Genomic DNA, 18,405 nt, shown 5'->3' on the forward strand with positions numbered 1-18,405 from the left:
GGGACCTGAGAGATACCACTGTTCTTTGCCAGCAGCTGGGCTGTGGGGAGGCTGTAGCAGCACCAGGACAGGCCTGGTTTGGACAGGGCAGTGGACCAGTATGGGCTGATGTGTTTGAGTGCCGAGGCAATGAGAGTCGTCTCTCACACTGTGCTGTCTCTTCATGGGGGAGAGCAGGGTGCTCTCATGGACAAGATGCAGGAGTCATCTGCTCAGGTGAGAATCATGTGTTTAAAACACAATAACACTCCCTCTGCTTACACACAGAAGCACACTATTACATTACTGTGTAATTTTCTTTCAGATTGCTACACAGATACAGTGAGGAGTAAAAATGAGTTTTATATTTATATTCATATTTTTTAATTTATATTCATAGTTATATGAACTTTAAAAAAACATGGTGTCAGTACCTAGTAACTAAAACCTGTCCAGTTTAATTAGTTCTTTAATCCAACACATAATAAACCAAGGGGCTGAAGAGAAAGCAAGAGTCAGATAGTGAAGGTTTATGGATAGTAAAGGTTGAACACAGCTGACACTCTACTCCACTCAAATATCACCAGTGATTCAACTGGAGCAGGTAAAGAGAGAATGAGGACTGTTTCTATCACATCAGTGCTGTTTTAATTGTAGTTTCATAAATTGTGTTAAATTGCTTCTCACACACAGCTCACACTCTGATTTCTCTCTCTGTGTTTGACAGGTTTCCCGTCTTCAACTGTTCCTTCCTCAGAAACACCAGGTATGAACTGGCTCTCATTCTGAATCTCCAGGGCTCTCAGTGTGTGTTGTGCTCTCTGTTAATCAGTTCAATCCCAGATTAGTCTATTTGGCAGCAGGTGTGTGTGTGTGGACTTTTAACACCATCCTCCTTAACTTCTCTCATACAGTGTTTGTGGGATCTGCAGCAAGTGCATCTACAATATATGAACACTTCAGTTTGTCACCTGAGAGGTACTGTTTCTGTGCTTTATCATAGTTGGTACAGTAGTGATGATTGTCACAGTCTGCTAAAAGAATATATAAAATTTATCAAAATGCCCAATTCTGAAATCTTCAAATCCCATTCCAGTTTTTAATGTTATTTCCAAATTCTCTTACCCTGCTGTGCGGAGAAGATTTTGACACCACATCTCCTAACTGAATATTTAAATCTATGAAATGTTTTCTTTCTTCTAATATGTGAAGTAGTTCCACAGTGTTCAAATGGATGAGATTGAGGAATCCTCCCATTTCCTGTAAGACCCACAGCAAACTGTTGTGTGTGTACTGCTGATCCTGTGGTGGGTGGACAGTCTTGACTCTGAGTTTTCAGTGACTGAGCTGCTGCTATTCACTCAGACTGGAGCCCCAGGAGACACACGAGATGCTTGTAATGCATCTGCTGCGCCCAGTGGCCTGAGCTGATGTTTATGTTGTTACAGCAAATTGTCTGCCTCTAGAGTACTACACTGACCCCTGACCCCTGACCTTTGCCTCTCTGCTCCTAGATCAGATATCCCTCAGGCTGGTTGGGGCAGGAAGCAACTGTGCTGGGAGGCTGGAGGTTTATCACAGTGGCTCCTGGGGGACAGTCTGCGATGACTCCTGGGACCTGGCAGACTCTCAGGTGGTGTGCAGGCAGCTCCAGTGTGGGACGGCCCTCAGTGCCACAGTGCCGGCCTCCTTCAGCCAGGGAACTGGACCCATCTGGCTGGACAAGGTGGGCTGTCTGGGGAACGAGTCGTCACTTCAGCGTGGTGGGGACAGCATGACTGTGGACACAAGGAGGATGTGAGAATCCTGTGCTCAGGTTGGGGAGCTAATAGCAATTACTCCCACATTGTGAATATGGCTTGCATTTAGAGTGCCTAGATGTGTTTTATTGAGTTTCAGCCCTCCAGTGAAGTTTAGTATCTAATCTGTAAACTGTAAGCTCCCAATATCAATGTTGCCTGTTGCCTAATAGGGTGTATTTGTCTTGGCCATTGTCTTTCATGACTTTCTGACTCAATATTTTCATCTTGATTTGATCGAAGAGTCTCTTCTGGCCAGATCCTGTGGGATCATTTGGTGTTGATTGTCAACCAGAGCTGCATGTTCTCCTTTCATATTGCTAGTTCAGTCACTCTGAGTGCTGCTGATGAACAACCAAGCTGATCTGAATGGTGTTGATGATCTGAATCAGATCTAAATCCTCTAATGGGATTTAAATTATCAGAGGTCCAGTGGAACATTTAATCAATTTTCAACTTTTTCAGTTGGTAGTGATCAGTCTCATCTCAACTTGTGCTGATAACATCTCAACGTTATCCACCTGTTTCTTACCAGTTCATACGCCTAGCTTTCTTATCAAGGTTTGTTTCCTTTGGCTTTTCCCGTTCTCTTGGCAGATCACACTATACTGAGGCTGTCTGCAGGCTGTTCAGGACAAGCAGAAGTTTACTACAATGGCACCTGGGGCAGTGTGTGTCAGAACGGCATGACTGACTCCACAGCTTCAGTGATCTGTAAACAGCTGGGCTGTGGAAACAAGGGCACCATCAGAGAGACAAACTCCAGGCTGAGCCCGGACCCCAAATGGCTGGACTTTGTCTCCTGTCGCAAACACGACTCCACCCTGTGGCAGTGTCCCTCCCCCACCTGGGGTCAGAATGATTGTGAAGACCGGGAAGTGGCTGAGATCACCTGCTCAGGTACAGAGTGAAGAGTGATGCTATCTTCCTCTTGAGCAGCTCTACAGTGATTGTCTCGTCATGAGCTTTCAACAGAATTCTTAGCAATGTATATCCAAACAAGTATAAAAATAAAGGAAATACTATTGTTGTTCTTCACTTTTTTCTGTGAGTTTGATTTTGTATATGATCATTAATCTTTGAAGGTCCTAGAAAAGAAGCTGACAGAAGTACTCCAGCTCCTCAGGAAGAGCAGCCTCAGCGGTACTGCCCAGGTGAGTTCAGTGTGTAAAACAATCAGAGACAGTGCAGCCCTGATCTGAGGAACAGTAACCATACAGGTCTCTTCTAGAGCCACTCAATACCTCACTGATCTCTACTACAGTCACTCAGTAACTTCTCTGCTCTCTTCTAGAGTCACAGAGCTGAGGATGCTCAGTAACCCCACTGTTCTCTTTCAGTCCCACTGGCTCTGCGCCTGGCTGGAGGCACTAACTGCTCTGGGCGGGTGGAGCTGCAGTATGAGGGCTCCTGGGGGACAATCTGTGACGACTCCTGGGACCTGCAGGATGCCCAGGTGGTCTGCAGACAGCTGGGCTGTGGGGACGCAGTGAGTGCAGCAATAGAGGCCTCATTCGGACCAGGGAGTGGCGCCATCTGGCTGGACGAGGTGAACTGCAGTGGCAGTGAGCTTCACCTGTGGGACTGCTGTCACTCTGGATTGAATCAGAGTGACTGTCGGCACAAGGAGGATGCAGGGGTTACCTGTACAGGTGAGGGGAGTCTTAGCACTGTAGATGAACAAGGTAGCAGATTGATGGAGAAGATACACTGAAGTTACAAATATTCTATAACTGTTTAATATCTAATTGAACCAACTAGGATCATCAGTCATAAAACTAGGATGTTGTGTAGCTCTGTGTGTGTGAATAACACTACTCTTCAATTCAGAACCTGACTTCTTCCATCTCTGCAATCTTACGTTTTACCTCAAGAAATAAATATATTTTTATCAGCTCCACTGTGGATTCAACTTGCTGTAAAAGCAAAGGAATAATAATGACAAATCTCCTATCTCTTTCACAGGTTTTTCAGAGAGAAGAGCCAGTCCAACAACAGCTACAGGTGAACAGAAATCCTCCTGGTCATTGATATCTCCTGTCTTTCTGTCTCACCAAATTCCCAGTGTAGCTGTAGTGTCTCCTCTCCTCTCTCAGTGATTTTCTGACAGTGTTGATGTAGCATCCTTTACAATTCTATGTTGATATTGGATTAACCCCGAGGTCCTTACACCTCCTGATGGGAAACTCAGGGAATTTAATGTGTTAAAGCCTGTATGAGCCCACTAGCACAACTCCTCATCCCTGTTCATCCCCTGTCTCCTTCTCCCTCAGGCAGCACCAGGACAACACCCCAGACACAGCCGCTGGGAGGCCTGTCCGTCTCACCCCTGGCCCTCCTGCTGATGGGGGCTCTTCTCTTCGTGGTGCTGGCCCTGTTAGTGAGGCAGCTGATCCAGAACAGGAAGCTAAGGAAAGGTAGAGAGGGAACTTACCATCCACATACTGACCTCTAGTGGCCATTACTGTCACACAGAACTGATCTATATTGGACTTCAGGAAAACAATCTTCTCTAAATGATCAATTACATTCTGTCTAATTTAATGTGGATTTTGGATGTGAACAATTTAGTAGGGTAGAGAAAATTTAGGAAAGAGTGTAAGTAATTACAAAATCTGAAGAAATTTGCAGATGTGTAGAATTATAACATTGATATGCACAAATATTCAAAAATATTTAGCAGTGAATTGATTTGCTTGTACTCCTTGTAACCCTGAGTGTCTGTTTCCCTACACAGCCCTATCTGAAGGAGCACTTGCCCCCTATCATGATGCCGTCTACGAGGAAATAGAGTACAAACTGGCCAGAGAGGGAACCTACAGCGCCCCCAGGAGAGATGAGTGGAGAGAGTGTTCAGGTGTGATTGATCTCCACCCTCTGAGGACAATCTGAGGATGTACACTTGTAGAAAATGTTACTCATCTGGTTTCAGACAGTAATTTTCTTTCTCAAGAGGAACGTCAAAGTGAGTAAAGAAAATCAGCACAGCGCTGTCCCTGATCTGACTTATAAACACAAACTCTGTTACTGTTCACACCCTGGCTTATCTCCCAGTAGAGGACAGTGAGACTGCTGTCTGACTGCAGGTATTAGTGATCTGTTCTCCTGTTCACAGGGAGATTCTTCTCTGACGAGCTGCCCTCTGGATACGATGATGTGGAGGACAGTGAGGGAGACCCAGTACCAGGTGAGTGGAGATGGAGTCACGGGACTCAGTGTGGTAGTGGGGGATCTTCAGTCCAGTACTCACTCTCACCTCAAACCAGGCTGACATTTAGAGAACTTGAGTAGATAATCCTGGGTCTTACAAATATGACCACATGTGTTTGTGATACCTTATAAACTCTGCTCATTGCTAGCCTGATCTCAACAGATCACAGAGGCTGAGCAAAACAAGACCTGGTCAATACTGGGATGGGAGACCTTTAAAGAAAAGTCAGGATGCTGACTAATTGGTGTTGATTGAGTAGGAGATGGTGCCTCAGGTTCAGAATTCAATACAAGTTTCCCAGTGTGATGACTGGGGAACAGTATGCTGTAGAAACTCTCTTTCAGATCAAATGTTAAATCACTGACCCTAGAGTCGTGCCTTAATTATACACCACAAAGCATTTAAAAATGCACTTCACAATAACCAAATAGAAAATGTGACTTACTTAATTTACTTTCTGTTTCATACAGACAGTACCCACAGACATCAAAGTGTTATGAAAGACTAAAGTTATTTTAGCTATGTGGTGAAGTAAGTCAGAGTCCTGAAGTGTAAATTGTCTCTCTGTGTGGTTCAGAAGAATCGATACCCTCTCTGAAAGAAGAGGCCCCGGAGTACTATGACGATGCTGTAACTGTACCTCAGAGCCCAGATGCCTTGTCAGGTGGGTTATTTCAGTCCAGTCACATGGAGAAACCCTGCACCAATCCGTCTGTATTATTGTGCTGTTTGGTTCCCCTTCCAATATCTCAAAGTGTGCACATCACTACTTTCTCTGTCCAAATACAGCCATCATTCACTGTTCAAATCTAGTTTTAAATTTATAACGGAAGTGAATAGGAGTGGAAAAAAAGGTTCCCTGATCTCCTGTATTTAAAGTCCGGTGTTTTAGTTCTAATATGATGTTACATCCCAGTGTGGTCCGTTTGGTTATTCTCCCTCCTCATTGGTTCATTAATTCATCCACCTTGCTGTATTACATCATTCGTGATCAGCTTCTTGACCGATCAGAACTCACCTTCTTCGGTATTTAACTTGGAGGTTTTCAGAACGTAGGGGACGTTTTGCTCAACTTCGGTTCTGCTCGGCTCAGCTTCAGCTTCTTGTTCCTCTGTTTTCGTTCGTTTTGCTTTGTGTTTGTGTTTCCATATGGCTTCGGCTTTGTTAGTTTGTGTTCTTCTCCTCCTTGTACTTTAGTTTATTTGTATTATCCTTTATTTCACCATTACCTTGCCCAAACATGTTATATCAACCTCTGTGCTCTTTTGTACCCCGTTCCTTGTGTCTACACTCGTTTTCCCTTATCTGAAGTCGTAGCTCACTTGTGTATTTGCGTGAACTTTTGTTTAAAGTGTTAGTTAAGTTTGTTGTTGTATTTAAAATCTGATGTGTGACAGTTAAACTGTGCTCTGTGTGGATCAGGAGAGCTGATGTCCTCTGTGAAAGAAGAGGCTCCTGAGCATTATGATGATGTCATCGCTGTGCCCCAGAGCCCAGACACAGTGTCAGGTGAGTTATTATAAAAAAGACTCAGGAGTACCCTCTGTACCAGCCCACAGTAGCCTTTGTCATTAGAAATGAGTTTCAACCTAATTTCACCCCAGCAAATAAACACTAACTTGAAAAGAAGTGCTCTCTTACAGGCCAGCCTGTGTCAGAATGACAGAGACATTACTGACCTGCTCTTCTGTTCACAGAGAGACTCCTCTCTGATAAGACACACTCTGAATACAGTGATGTGGGGGACAGTGAGGAAGATCCCACTTTAGGTAAAGGGGGCTACAGCCAGGGGGCTCAGTGTGGGTGAAGTAGTTCAGGTATGGGAAAGTTGACCCCCAGTAATCAATCTCTGTGCCACTCTCATCCAAGACAAAGAGACATCAGGCATTTTGCAGTAGTAGTGTCCTGCAGGGATAAATAACAGCCAATACAGGCTAAGAGACTGTACTCGTACAAGGTTAGATCTCATAGATCAGAGTTTCATTGAAACCCACCTACTGTCACACCCAGCCAATCAGATGATTGAGATTCGGAGTGAGGTCTGGGCAGAGCAAAGCTTTATATTCCCCAACACCAGGAATTGTGTTCTCTGACTGTGGAGAGAATTCCTATGTTCTGAAAATACTGTAGTTTTAGAGAATTTGTGTGTCATGAACAGAAGTAAAATCTGCACTGAATCAGGAATTCATCCTAAAAGATACAATTTTATTTGAAAAAATGCCTAATTAATGTTTTTAGATTACAATATTATAAAAAAACTATTCTATATACAATAACTAACACTAACAGCCATTTATATCAAAGCAGATCTCTCAGATATGTTCTATTACACTTGTAGTTTCTCATGCATGCTATGGTTATATCAATAAAATGTATATTGTTTATTTAGAATGCATGTGTGTCAGACTGTGATCATCAAGTACTGTAACAATTTGCTCTTACAATTTCAGATTGTTCCAGCAAATTAAAACCCCCATTCACTATACAGTTGTGACTATGGAAGTGTTTTTTAAAAAATGTAGATACACCTGGCTAGAGTCAACATTTCCAATTCTCATGGGCTTCAATGCAAGGAGATGTTAGCTAACATGTAGGGGTGTAAGATTCAGTGATTAAAGCAAACATAATGTTTACCCTAGTGAAGTTCCTGGTACATGAAAACTCCTTGTCCAGATCAAGCAGAAAGACCTCAACAGAGTTTAGTATTTGAACGGCTTTAAGAGAGCTTGCCATTCTGTTGTTTTTAGAAACTTTAATGTCTTGTTTAGAGACTCCCTTGGCAAAAAAAAAAACAGCCTCTCCTGGCATGTGGGAGCATTTTTAGAAGATAGGCTGCCATTCGTTTTATAGCATCCGGGTTCATGGAGAGGTGTATGTAGGTGCAGGTCATATTCTGTTTGGTTTAAAACAGCAGCTATGTCTCTCCTTTTGGCCTGTGTAGGTATTTTGTAAATGTTGAATACTTGGTGGCAGTTTGGGTTTTTCTGGGTGGTTAGGATGTAGGTCTCTAAAGCACCTTGTTTGTAAATTTGTACATGTGTGCTGTATGTTTATGCCATGTGTTGTTTAGTGTGTATATTGTCATTGTTAGTAAACATTTGTTTAACGAATTGTGCCTGAACTATTCCTTTTTTTCCCCATAGCTGTGCAAAAGATCAAATAACTCATCTTTCTCTAACACTACCAAAAGCTTGGGCATATTCTTGGCAAAATCTTTACCAAGTTTGGGGTTATGATTATTTTAATTATTATTTTATCTAGTCACTTCTGATATTCACCATTTTCATAACTCCAATTTGAAACAATATTATTTTAATAGCTGACTCATTTGAAAAACCATGTTAGTCAAGGCCTGATTTAATTAAAACATTAATTTTATGACACTATATATTTCCACACAGTTAATAAACAATTACTTCTTATAGATTTTAAAATCACACATATACATTTTCAAAAATACATCCTGTACCCATGATTACAAATGTATGGGTCTAATTTTAATTACCTCCTAAACCAAAAATATCAGCTAACAGAGTTATCCCTGTCCCTCAGCTGTCCACTGCCCGTCTCTTTCTGTCAGGTGTCCCCCACACTGGACCTGGAGTGGACAGGGTCCTGCCCACATTGCCCTCTGAAGAAGGAGCTCATGCCCCTGACAAGACTGACTATGATGATGTTGGGGATGAGTCTCAGGGAGAGGATGGGTGCTGTGAGACTGACAGGGCTGTCTGGGAGAAGCTCCTCCTGCAGGTCTAGACACAGAAGAGCTTCACCAACACAGTCACACAGCCTTAGAGCAGCTCTGAGCAAATGTTTATACATTTTATTAAAGTTTTGTTTTGCAATAAACTTTTTAGAACCATTTTTGGTATGTGCTTTCTAATGTTTCATATTAAGACCATCACAAATTAAGTAGCTCCTGGCCACTCACAATGATAATATCACCCCAGCAGAAAAGGAAACTTAAAGAGGTGTGACAAACTGACATTACAAAACTCATGATCATGAAAGAAAAGGCCTTTTTAAACTTGTTTCCTAAAATGGCATCAGAATGTTTTTGGACTGTAGGAGGAAACTGGAGCACCTGGAGGAAACTCATGCAAACATGGGGACAACATACAAGCTCCACAAGGATAGCACAGCATATCAGAAAATAATCACAGAACTCCATCACTGCATGGTAGCAGTGTTAACCACTGGGCCACCTGTAAAATAAGTATACTTCCAAAACAGGAAGAGAGTGTGTAAAACAATATTCTATATACTTTTACTCTGGACCTTTAAGAGTTAATTTAACCTTTTGTCTGCTGAAGATGTTAGGAAGCCTGCTTTTAGGGAAAAAGGGAATTTTCTAAAACTAACAAGTAATTATGTACAGGACACATTTCAACATATAAGCAAAATAACAATAAAATGTGTCTTAGTTTCTCTAATGATGTGAATTCTATAATACTGACAGAATATTGTACTGTATTCTATAGTCTGAATAATCACCAAAGCACAATTTAGGGATTTGGGTGACACTAACACAAGAGGAAGACAACATGGAAATCCACAAGGTTTATTTTCCAACAGTGTCACTCAATACTACATCACAGAGGCTGATCTATTCCCCCTCATTATGTAGACTGACATGCTTGTGATGAACTGTTCTCCTGCGATAATCAGCTGCAATCACTGACTTGGGCATGATGTTCATACTCCCTTCCTCTTCCAAGGAGGACTGAGACAGAAAATCAGCGACTCAGACTCTTTTGTCCACTCGCAGAAAGCCAAGACACTTAATTGCGAGGCTTTTTATTCAAGTTAGAAAAAAGAAACTTCTCTAAATTAAATTTTACGCCGCACAAAGAGAACGTCTTCCATGTGGCTGGTTAGCTCAGTTGGTTACACCAAAGTATGGGTCTGTTCCCTGTATGGGCCCGAAGATCTCCTTCTCTTTTGCCAAAATCATCTGTCTTGATATTTCTTTCAATGTTAATTAAAATGAGAGGTTGGAATTAGTAGCTCTGAGTGATTGAATTGCATTTTCAGTGGACTTTTCCCTCTACAGAGAGGTGTAACGGTTGATGGTGAGAAAGAGGATTGCAAAAGTTGGTTTGCTTAGTTGGTGTTATAGTGAGTGGCTTCATGGTATGACGTTTTATGATTTTTTAATATCTAACTATATGAACTCAGTCAATTAAATATAAATAGAAAATAAAATACTTATCTCACAACCCATGGCAGAAGTTACTAGATTGTTTTATTGGTATAATAATTGTTATACATTTATTAAATTGATATATCATCACAATTATTATATCTACCTCAAAACGCAGAGCCACTCAAGGATTATGTTGAATGCTAGCTTTATTGAACAGCATAGTGTAGCTTCCAATGAACATCTAACTGAACTAACTTAAACTACTTTCCTAGGAGCCACATAACGTAACCCCCCCCCCCAACACATATCCCCTGGAAATGGGGAGGTACAGATAATGTTCAGTTCCATAGTACACTACAGTTTGCTAATCACTAGGCCATATGGGAGCAAATCTTGCCATTCAGAATAATTTGTCATAATGCATCAAACCCTTTATTAATATTCTATTGCAGGACTGCACTACTTCGTAATAAAATAATTAAAAAATATTTAATCACGTGTTTGCCATTCTTATTTTATGAACCTTGTTTCTGTATTGAGCTCATATTTTGGAAACAAAAAGTTTATATAGCCACATTCCCATATTGGGAATTGAACCCGGGCTACTTGGATAAAAACATCTGATTGCTAATCACTAGACCCTAAGGGAGTATTGCCACACTCTACATAAAGTAAGCATAGTCTTTATAGTTTGCTTGTTAGAGAGCTAGCTGGCACCCAGAGCACTGCAGAGTCTATTTACTGTGACTTACTTGATGTACAACATCAGGACTTTTCAGATCCCTGGCACACGTTGAGATCACAGACATGGCCATGCAGGTATGCCAAGCCACATGTATGTCTCAGCATCTTGCCATGATCATACAGGTATATGGTTAGTAAATTTATGTTTTGATTGCAACAACCCTGCAATGAACATGGCTTACAGCAGCACTAGACTGGAGATTTTGATATTTGCTTAAATGAAGAAAAAAAGCCAAGTGTGTATCATCAAACTGGCGTGCTGCCCCACATAAGCGATACAAACAAACACTGCTTTATTGAGGAGCACTGCCTGAGCTTATTATTGGTAACTTGGAGACCAGACCAACCTCTTCAGTGGAAAAAAAGTGAAGGACAGGACCCACAGTATTAAAAAGTTATTTCTTTAATCTTGTTTCTTAGGCAGTATCTATCAAGGTTGGTATAAAACTATCTGAAATGAATATTTTCACATACTGAACTCCAGAAGGATATACAGGAAGGAATGAAGCAGAAGGTAGACAGATGTGGTTGTTATTGCATTTTCTGTCTTTTATTTCCACACCATCCATGAACAGATTTACAGTAAAATCAGGAAAGGCAGTACTGACAGAGTCACTTTCTCATGGATAACATCAGAGACTATGGCATATTCCCAAGGGGTAACTGGAATCTGGAATCTGTCCAAGAACTCAGGGCAATTCAACAACCTACCCTCTTTGTTTAGCAATGGTGCCACTAACCAAATTTATAATAGCATATCTGAAAAGTATACTTTTAATTTTGTACTTAATGTTCTTGCTATTCTATAAATAGTTGTTCTATTTCTTCAGGAGACAATTATTTTTAATGTAACCGGGTGGTTACGGAGTGGATATTTGAAATCTGATACTGAAATTGGTAGCTGTCGCTTTAAGACACGCACGTATGAGTGACGTCAGTGCGCCAGTAATTGTGGAAGTGAACATCGTAAAGTTCTATTTAAATTCTATTAAAAATGTGAGAAATAATAAAGCACGGAAAACATATGATATATGTAAAAATACAATTTAATCATATAACTTACTTATTACCTCTGGTGGTTAACTGCTTATTTTTCTGTTTGTGTTTGTTATCTTGTACATAATTTGATCCTCTGATTGTATTTGTAAACTTTTTATACATTTAATAAAAAATTCTTTAAAAATAAACATAGTAAAGCTGAGCTTGGTGTGTGGCTCCGTGTGATGTGAATGCAGAGAGCGTGTTAAAAGAAGACTGTGATATTCTGTGTGTCTTGGATTAGACGAGATTAGAGTGAGTAGTTTTGTTTTTATATTTCTGTGATGTAATGGGACCAATGAAGAATGTGGCATTCAGACTAATGTGGAGTATTTCTTTCCTTAGGGAAATTGCCACTACCGTATTTTTTTTGTCTTTGTTATTTTAGTAGCACTTTGTGCATCCTGGTGTGTGTATATCTCCATGTATATCTATGTGAATGTTTCGGGTTAAAGGTTATACTGCATCCAATCTAAATTCTGTAACAGAAAATAATACAACCAATCATTTTTATGATTTCATGCAGATCCAGAATAAAAAGAATCCCCATTTAAGTTTATTGTAGTACGGTGTGTGCTTTCCCGGGCTACATTAATATTTGCATTTCTGTGTTGATTGTGTAACACAAAACAAAAAGGATTAGCTGATGCGTATATCTGAAACTCTTACATATAGTCTTCGATACTTCGATTTAAAAATATTTTAAACGTATTAAACATGTTTTGAACAAAAGCTTGCAGAAAAAAGGCATATTCAAAATAAACGTATCTGGACTTACCTACATTAAACAGCTACAGTGAAAATATTGTACATACTTATGTCCTTGAAGGTACTGTATAAAGCTGAAATAAATTTGCAATCGCACGGTTCAACACGAAGAGTGCAGCTCGATGGCGATTCAGACCTCCCGAGTAGCTGGTGGTAGCAGGTGCAGTGAAGTTTATATCAAATTGCCGAATCTCCTTTCTCAGCTCCGCTCCTCGGCTGTTTTGAAGCCGCTGCAGCGCTAGTGTATAACGTCATCACGAATCGCTGGCTGTGCAGATATTTAACCCACGTGGCAGTAATTTAATCGGTTAGTTTGGATGAATAATAAAGACGGTTATTTTATTTAAAAATAACTTTCCATCTCCTGAAGAAACGACCCTGTTTATCTGTAGATTTGTAGAGACCCCGAACGTATAACTTCTGCCTCTGTTTCGGATCGAATCTTTAGAAAGATGGCTAATGTGTTCTTCACACTGGAGACAGAGCTTCACTCCTTCATGGAGGTTTCGCTTAAATCGATCGTGGACGAAGTTTCTGAAGTTTTTCGAAACAGGATGGTTAAAATCACACAGTTTGTGGAAGAGAGTTTCGGGAGTGAAATGGCGCAGCTGAAGAAGGAAAACGAGAGCCTGAAGTGGAGACTGCAGCTGTGGGAGAAGGAGTCGGGAGGAGGAGGATATCAGGGACAGACAGATCGTGTTGGACACACGCTTCCCTGTGAAGTCCCTGCAGAAATAAAAGAAGAAATGGACACGAAACTGGAGCTGTCAGGTCAGTGTGATGACTTGTATGAAGTCAGTGTCTGTGTGTTTAAAAACAGTGTCTTTAACTTCCTCACTGGTGAGAGTATAGTGGAGAGATGCAGAGTGAAGTGGAAAATACTGTGTGATGTACAGTAGCAACGAGATTCTTTACTGCAAACTGAATTGTTGTTGTTTGGTTATGGTGCTTAAAACATCCTTGATATAGTAACAGGGCTACAATCACGTCATTTAGACACAGTTAGTTTGTATTTGTAAATTTAGTGAAAATATAATGTAAAGCAATATTTTTAGTTATTTGGTCTGCTGTAAATCTGAAGGTTAAAGTAAGTAAAGACACAATAATTGTATAACTGAATCACTTTCTATAATTTAGCGTCATTACCATAATTATTGTATTTGTATTATATGTCTGTACATATAAATACACACATCTCATGTATTATTTATATATGTAATATATAATTATAAGAACAAGTAAAGGTTTATTACATGGTGAAAAGAGAAGAAAGAGAAGAAACAGAAGACAATGTTTCTATTGTGTTTCTTTTCTTCTCTTTTCATCAACGAATAAACCTTTACTTGTTCCTTTGCAACCTGCACATGCTGATGCAGCTAACTTCTTGAACATATATAATAATATAAATGTAAGTGGCCATATTAACATTTTCAGGATCACTGTGTCTATATTCTCCTCTTTCTGCGCAATGTCAATGTACTGGAGTGTTCAGTCAGTGTGTCTGTATTAACCCCCCTCTCTCTCAGTGCAGTGTTAATGTACTGGAGTGTTCAGTCAGTGTGTCTGTATAAATCCCTCTCTCTCTCAGTGCAGTGTTAATGTATTAGAGTGTCCAGTCAGTCTGTCTGTGTTAACCCCTCTCTCTGATTATAGTGTTAATGTACTGTAGTGTGCAGTCAGTGTGTCTGTGTCTCAGTGCAGTGTCAGTGAACTGTAGCATCCAGTCAGTTTGTGAATATTGGTGTGACAAGTGCTCTGTGCTGGTCTATCTAGATGCTATAAAATCCCTTTCATTTTTAGGAGAACAAGTCTTGTTCTGCATCTGCAGTTCATGCTTTTCTGATCTCTGTGGCTGAACATTTCCTTTTGTTATAGTTGGATTCAGAACCTCACTTGGACAGAGACTAGGATTAAATTTATTTCTTTTGAGTGTCATGATTTTATTATTTTCAGTTCCTTTTCACGTTATCTTTGTTCAGGCAACTCGAGTGTGTTTGACTATTTGGTGTATATCTAGTTTGAAAATGAGCTTTGACAATTTCATTTAGATAAGGTTATTGATGATATTTCCTTGCTATCTCAAAATTATTATTTTTTGCCTCTTATGTATGAATATTATTTCCTTTTGAATTCTCCTCTAAGATCACGTTCAAGGTTTTATTCTCTTCTCCTGTGTTTTCAGGCTCAGAGGCCAGTGGTCTCCCTGACGCTGGGGAAAGGGCTCCTTTTGAACAGCAGCACAGTGAGGAGTGGGGCTCCTGTCTGATGCAGGAGACAGGGCTCACTGCTGCAGAAGGGAAAGAGAAACTCAGTGAGCAGCACACAGAGAGCAGACAGAGTGTAGAGGATATGGACTCTGTGCCCATGATGAAGACCGAGCCTGAGAGTGGGACACCTGGGCTCTTAGTATCTGAGGACTTTACAAAGAAGATTAATAATCTAGATACTAACAATATTAGACAAGGTTGTAACGAACTGGACTGTGACTCTGTACAAAATCACAAAAAACAACTGTATGCATTTAATCTTAAAAAGCAGGATGTGGATCCTCAGTTGATTGACCCTGCAGAGCAGCAGACTGATGTACCTGGTGAAGAGAACAGTACTAAATTACAGCACACAGTGAAGAGTGAGGACAGGGAGGAACAACAACAGCTCCTACAGGGCTTGATGATAATAAGGCCTTGTTCTGTTAGAGTGGAGAGACTGTCATTGCAGAAGTGTTTTAAACAAATGAATCATTCTTTAGTATCTAAGAACTTTACAGAGATGTATAATAATTTGGACACTAAGAGTATAGCAAAGCATGTGAATGAACTGGAGTTGGTCTCTGTTCAAGGAAGAAAGGAAGAGGAAGAAAAGGAATTGAAAGTTTTCAGTTCCCAGTTGATTCAGCCTTCAGAGCAGCAGACGAATGTACCTGGCAAAGAGAACAGTACTGAGTTACTGTACTCAGAGGAGAGTCAGTATAGAGAGGAAAGAGAGGAACAACAGGGAGGCCCACAGGACTTGATAGGAATGAGTTCTTCTTCTGCAAACATGCAGAGACTGTCAGTGCAGCAGTGGATTAATCATTCAAGCAACGTTAAAAATCACCAGCTCACTGCAGGCCAGAGGATTAGGAAGACTCATCCAGCACCTTGTTTGGATAATGTAGAGAAAATGTCAGTACAGCCCAGACAGCAGCAATGTTTTCGACAATCAAGTAAATTAAAAAGTCACCAGCGCACCCATACTGGTGAGAAACCATTCACCTGCAAACAGTGTGGGAAAAGATTTAATCAGGCAAGTCATTTAAAAACCCACTTACGAATTCACACAGGAGAAAAACCATTCACCTGCCATCACTGTGGGAAGAGCTTTACAGAGGCAGGCAGTGTAAAAAAACACCAACTAATTCACACAGGAGAGAAGCCATTCACCTGCAGTCAGTGTGGGAAGAGCTTTATTCAGGCAGGCAATTTAAAAACCCACCAGCTTGTTCACACACGAGAGAAACCTTTCTTCTGCAGCCAGTGTGGGAAGGGTTTTATTCAGGCAGCCAATTTAAAAACACACCAGCTTATTCACAAAGGAGAGAAACCTTTCACCTGCAGTCAGTGTGGGAAGAGTTTTATTCAGGCAGGCAATTTAAAAACCCACCAGCTTGTTCACAAAGGAGAGAAACGTTTCACCTGCAGTCAGTGTGGGAAGGGTTTTATTCAGGCAGCCAATTTAAAAACACACCAGCTTATTCACAAAGGAGAGAAACCTTTCACCTGCAGTCAGTGTGGGAAGGGTTTTATTCAGGCAGGCAATTTAAAAACCCACCAGCTTATTCACAAAGGAGAGAAACGTTTCACCTGCAGTCAGTGTGGGAAGAGTTTTATTCAGGCAGGAAATTTAAAAACCCACCAGCTTGTTCACAAAGGAGAGAAATGTTTCACCTGCAGTCAGTGTGGGAAAAGCTTTATTCAGGCAGGCAATTTAAAAACCCACCAGCTTGTTCACACAGGAGAAAAACCTTTCACCTGTAGTGAGTGTGGGAAGAGTTTTAGTGTGGCAAGCAGCTTAAAAAAACACCAACTAATTCACACAGGAGAGAAACTGCTCAGCTGTAGTCAGTGTGGGAAGAGTTTTAGTACAGCAGACAACTTAAAAACCCACCAGCTTATTCACACAGGAGGGAGACGATTTAAGTGCAGTCACTGTGGGAAGAGTTTTAGTCAGCCAAGCCATTTAAAAAGACACCAGCTTATTCACACAGGAGAGTAACACTGGATAGTACAATACACAGAAGTTTAGAGTTGAATGATGATTTATTTTTAGTCTATCGTGGCATGACTTGATCATGAAGGTCTTTAACCCCTTAGCAGAACTCCCTGGCACCTGAATCTGTACAGGTTCTGAACAGCATTTCAGATTCAGAAAACTCCCAAGTTAAACTTGCATCATCAAAGCAATATATTTTTGTATATATATATATCTTTATATATCTTATATATGTATATATATCTTTGTAAATGATACACAAAGTATTGCTCTCGCTAATGACTCCAGTATTTTCTAAATCTAACCTTTTTTTTTACAGCACTGAAACCTGTTAAAAAATAAAGTTTTTGGAAAATTTATATCCATTTATGTAGGAAGATTCATTTCTATTTATTTAATTTAAATTACATGGTAATTGGTATTTAATTGTAATTTAAATTACAAGCACTCATGGACAAATACCATTACATTTTGCCCAGAAACATCATCAGCCAAGCTAGCAGCAGAAACTATTAGAATACTTGAGGATATAAAAAGTTTAAAACTTGGTGACATGACACATAACTTCTCCCTTTGTGTGGACAGTGTTTTCTTGTTTCTGTCTTTACCTGTCTAAGCTGTCCTAGTGGTCATGAATGAGTTTAGCTCCATTTCAGATGTTAAAATGAATTACCATAAATCTAAGGCCATTTCTCTAGGTGGCTTCAATTATATGGGGTCCCTTCCAAATGTCCCAGTTAAACGGTCTAAATTCCGTTTACCATGGGCTAAATGTTTCACTGAATCTTAGAGAATTGTGGAAACTAAACATTGCAGCAATAATTCTAAATGTCCAAATAGACTTGGAACTCTTGCATATTCTCCCTCTTTCCCTTCTGGGCCAAATCAGCTCAGTTCAGATGAAAGTCCTGCTGTACCTTCAGTGTCCCCATCTCCTCTCATTGTGTGTTTTCATTGTGTGTGTCTTGTGTATTTGTTATGTTGTTGTCATTCTGTAAAGCACTTTGAGAATCCACCTTTGAAGGCACTAAATAAAATAAAGTTTATTATTATTATTGAGTCTTTTATACCCTCTGCATTGCTCTCCGTATGCCTGACCAGGAGGGTTATCACTGATGGGCACTTGCCAGGTGTATTTGATCAGTGATAAAGCTGAAATCCTTCCAGCTGCCTGTAGAGAGCGGTGGTCTTTTACAACTGGGCTTGTCCCTCTCAGTCACTGTGGGTCATTGTGGGTTTCATTTCATTCTCATATTAAAGAAAGAACATATGTTAACTAACCTTGGGAATCTTTAAGATGTGGTATAAACATGGTACACAGGTGATTGGGGATTTTATTTAAGAAAAACACCTTAATGTTCTTTTGGCAAAGGCAAGCACAATTCAATCTTACTTAAGAATGTTTATCGTTATGTAGATGACTGTCTCCATCATTACAGTTGTAGCCAGGTGTGTTGAGCCATGGTTAT

At 40.3% G+C, this 18,405-nt stretch overlaps 1 protein-coding gene and 1 pseudogene across 1 annotated transcript; both read left to right on the top strand.

The window, feature by feature from the left end:
• The first annotated feature begins 129 nt into the window (after nucleotides 1-129).
• Nucleotides 130-6,543, top strand: LOC148670333 (antigen WC1.1-like; annotated as a pseudogene).
• A 4,399-nt stretch (nucleotides 6,544-10,942) lies between these two features.
• On the top strand, nucleotides 10,943-16,939 carry LOC148670334 (uncharacterized). The gene is made up of 4 exons (XM_088631017.1): nucleotides 10,943-10,954; nucleotides 15,588-15,601; nucleotides 15,904-16,333; nucleotides 16,667-16,939. Exons 1-4 carry the CDS (start codon nucleotides 10,943-10,945, stop codon nucleotides 16,937-16,939), a joined length of 729 nt encoding a protein of 242 aa, XP_088487143.1.
• The last annotated feature ends 1,466 nt before the right edge of the window (nucleotides 16,940-18,405 follow it).

Source organism: Lepisosteus platostomus, chromosome 5 (genome assembly GCF_059453375.1).
Source record: "Lepisosteus platostomus isolate fLepPlt1 chromosome 5, fLepPlt1.hap1, whole genome shotgun sequence".
NCBI lineage: Eukaryota > Metazoa > Chordata > Actinopteri > Semionotiformes > Lepisosteidae > Lepisosteus > Lepisosteus platostomus.

Coding starts and splice junctions, on each gene's coding strand:
- LOC148670334 (XM_088631017.1), top strand. Junction 16,334..16,666: donor ATTTAAAAACCCACCAGCTT/GTTCACAAAGGA, acceptor AAAACCCACCAG/CTTGTTCACACAGGAGAAAA.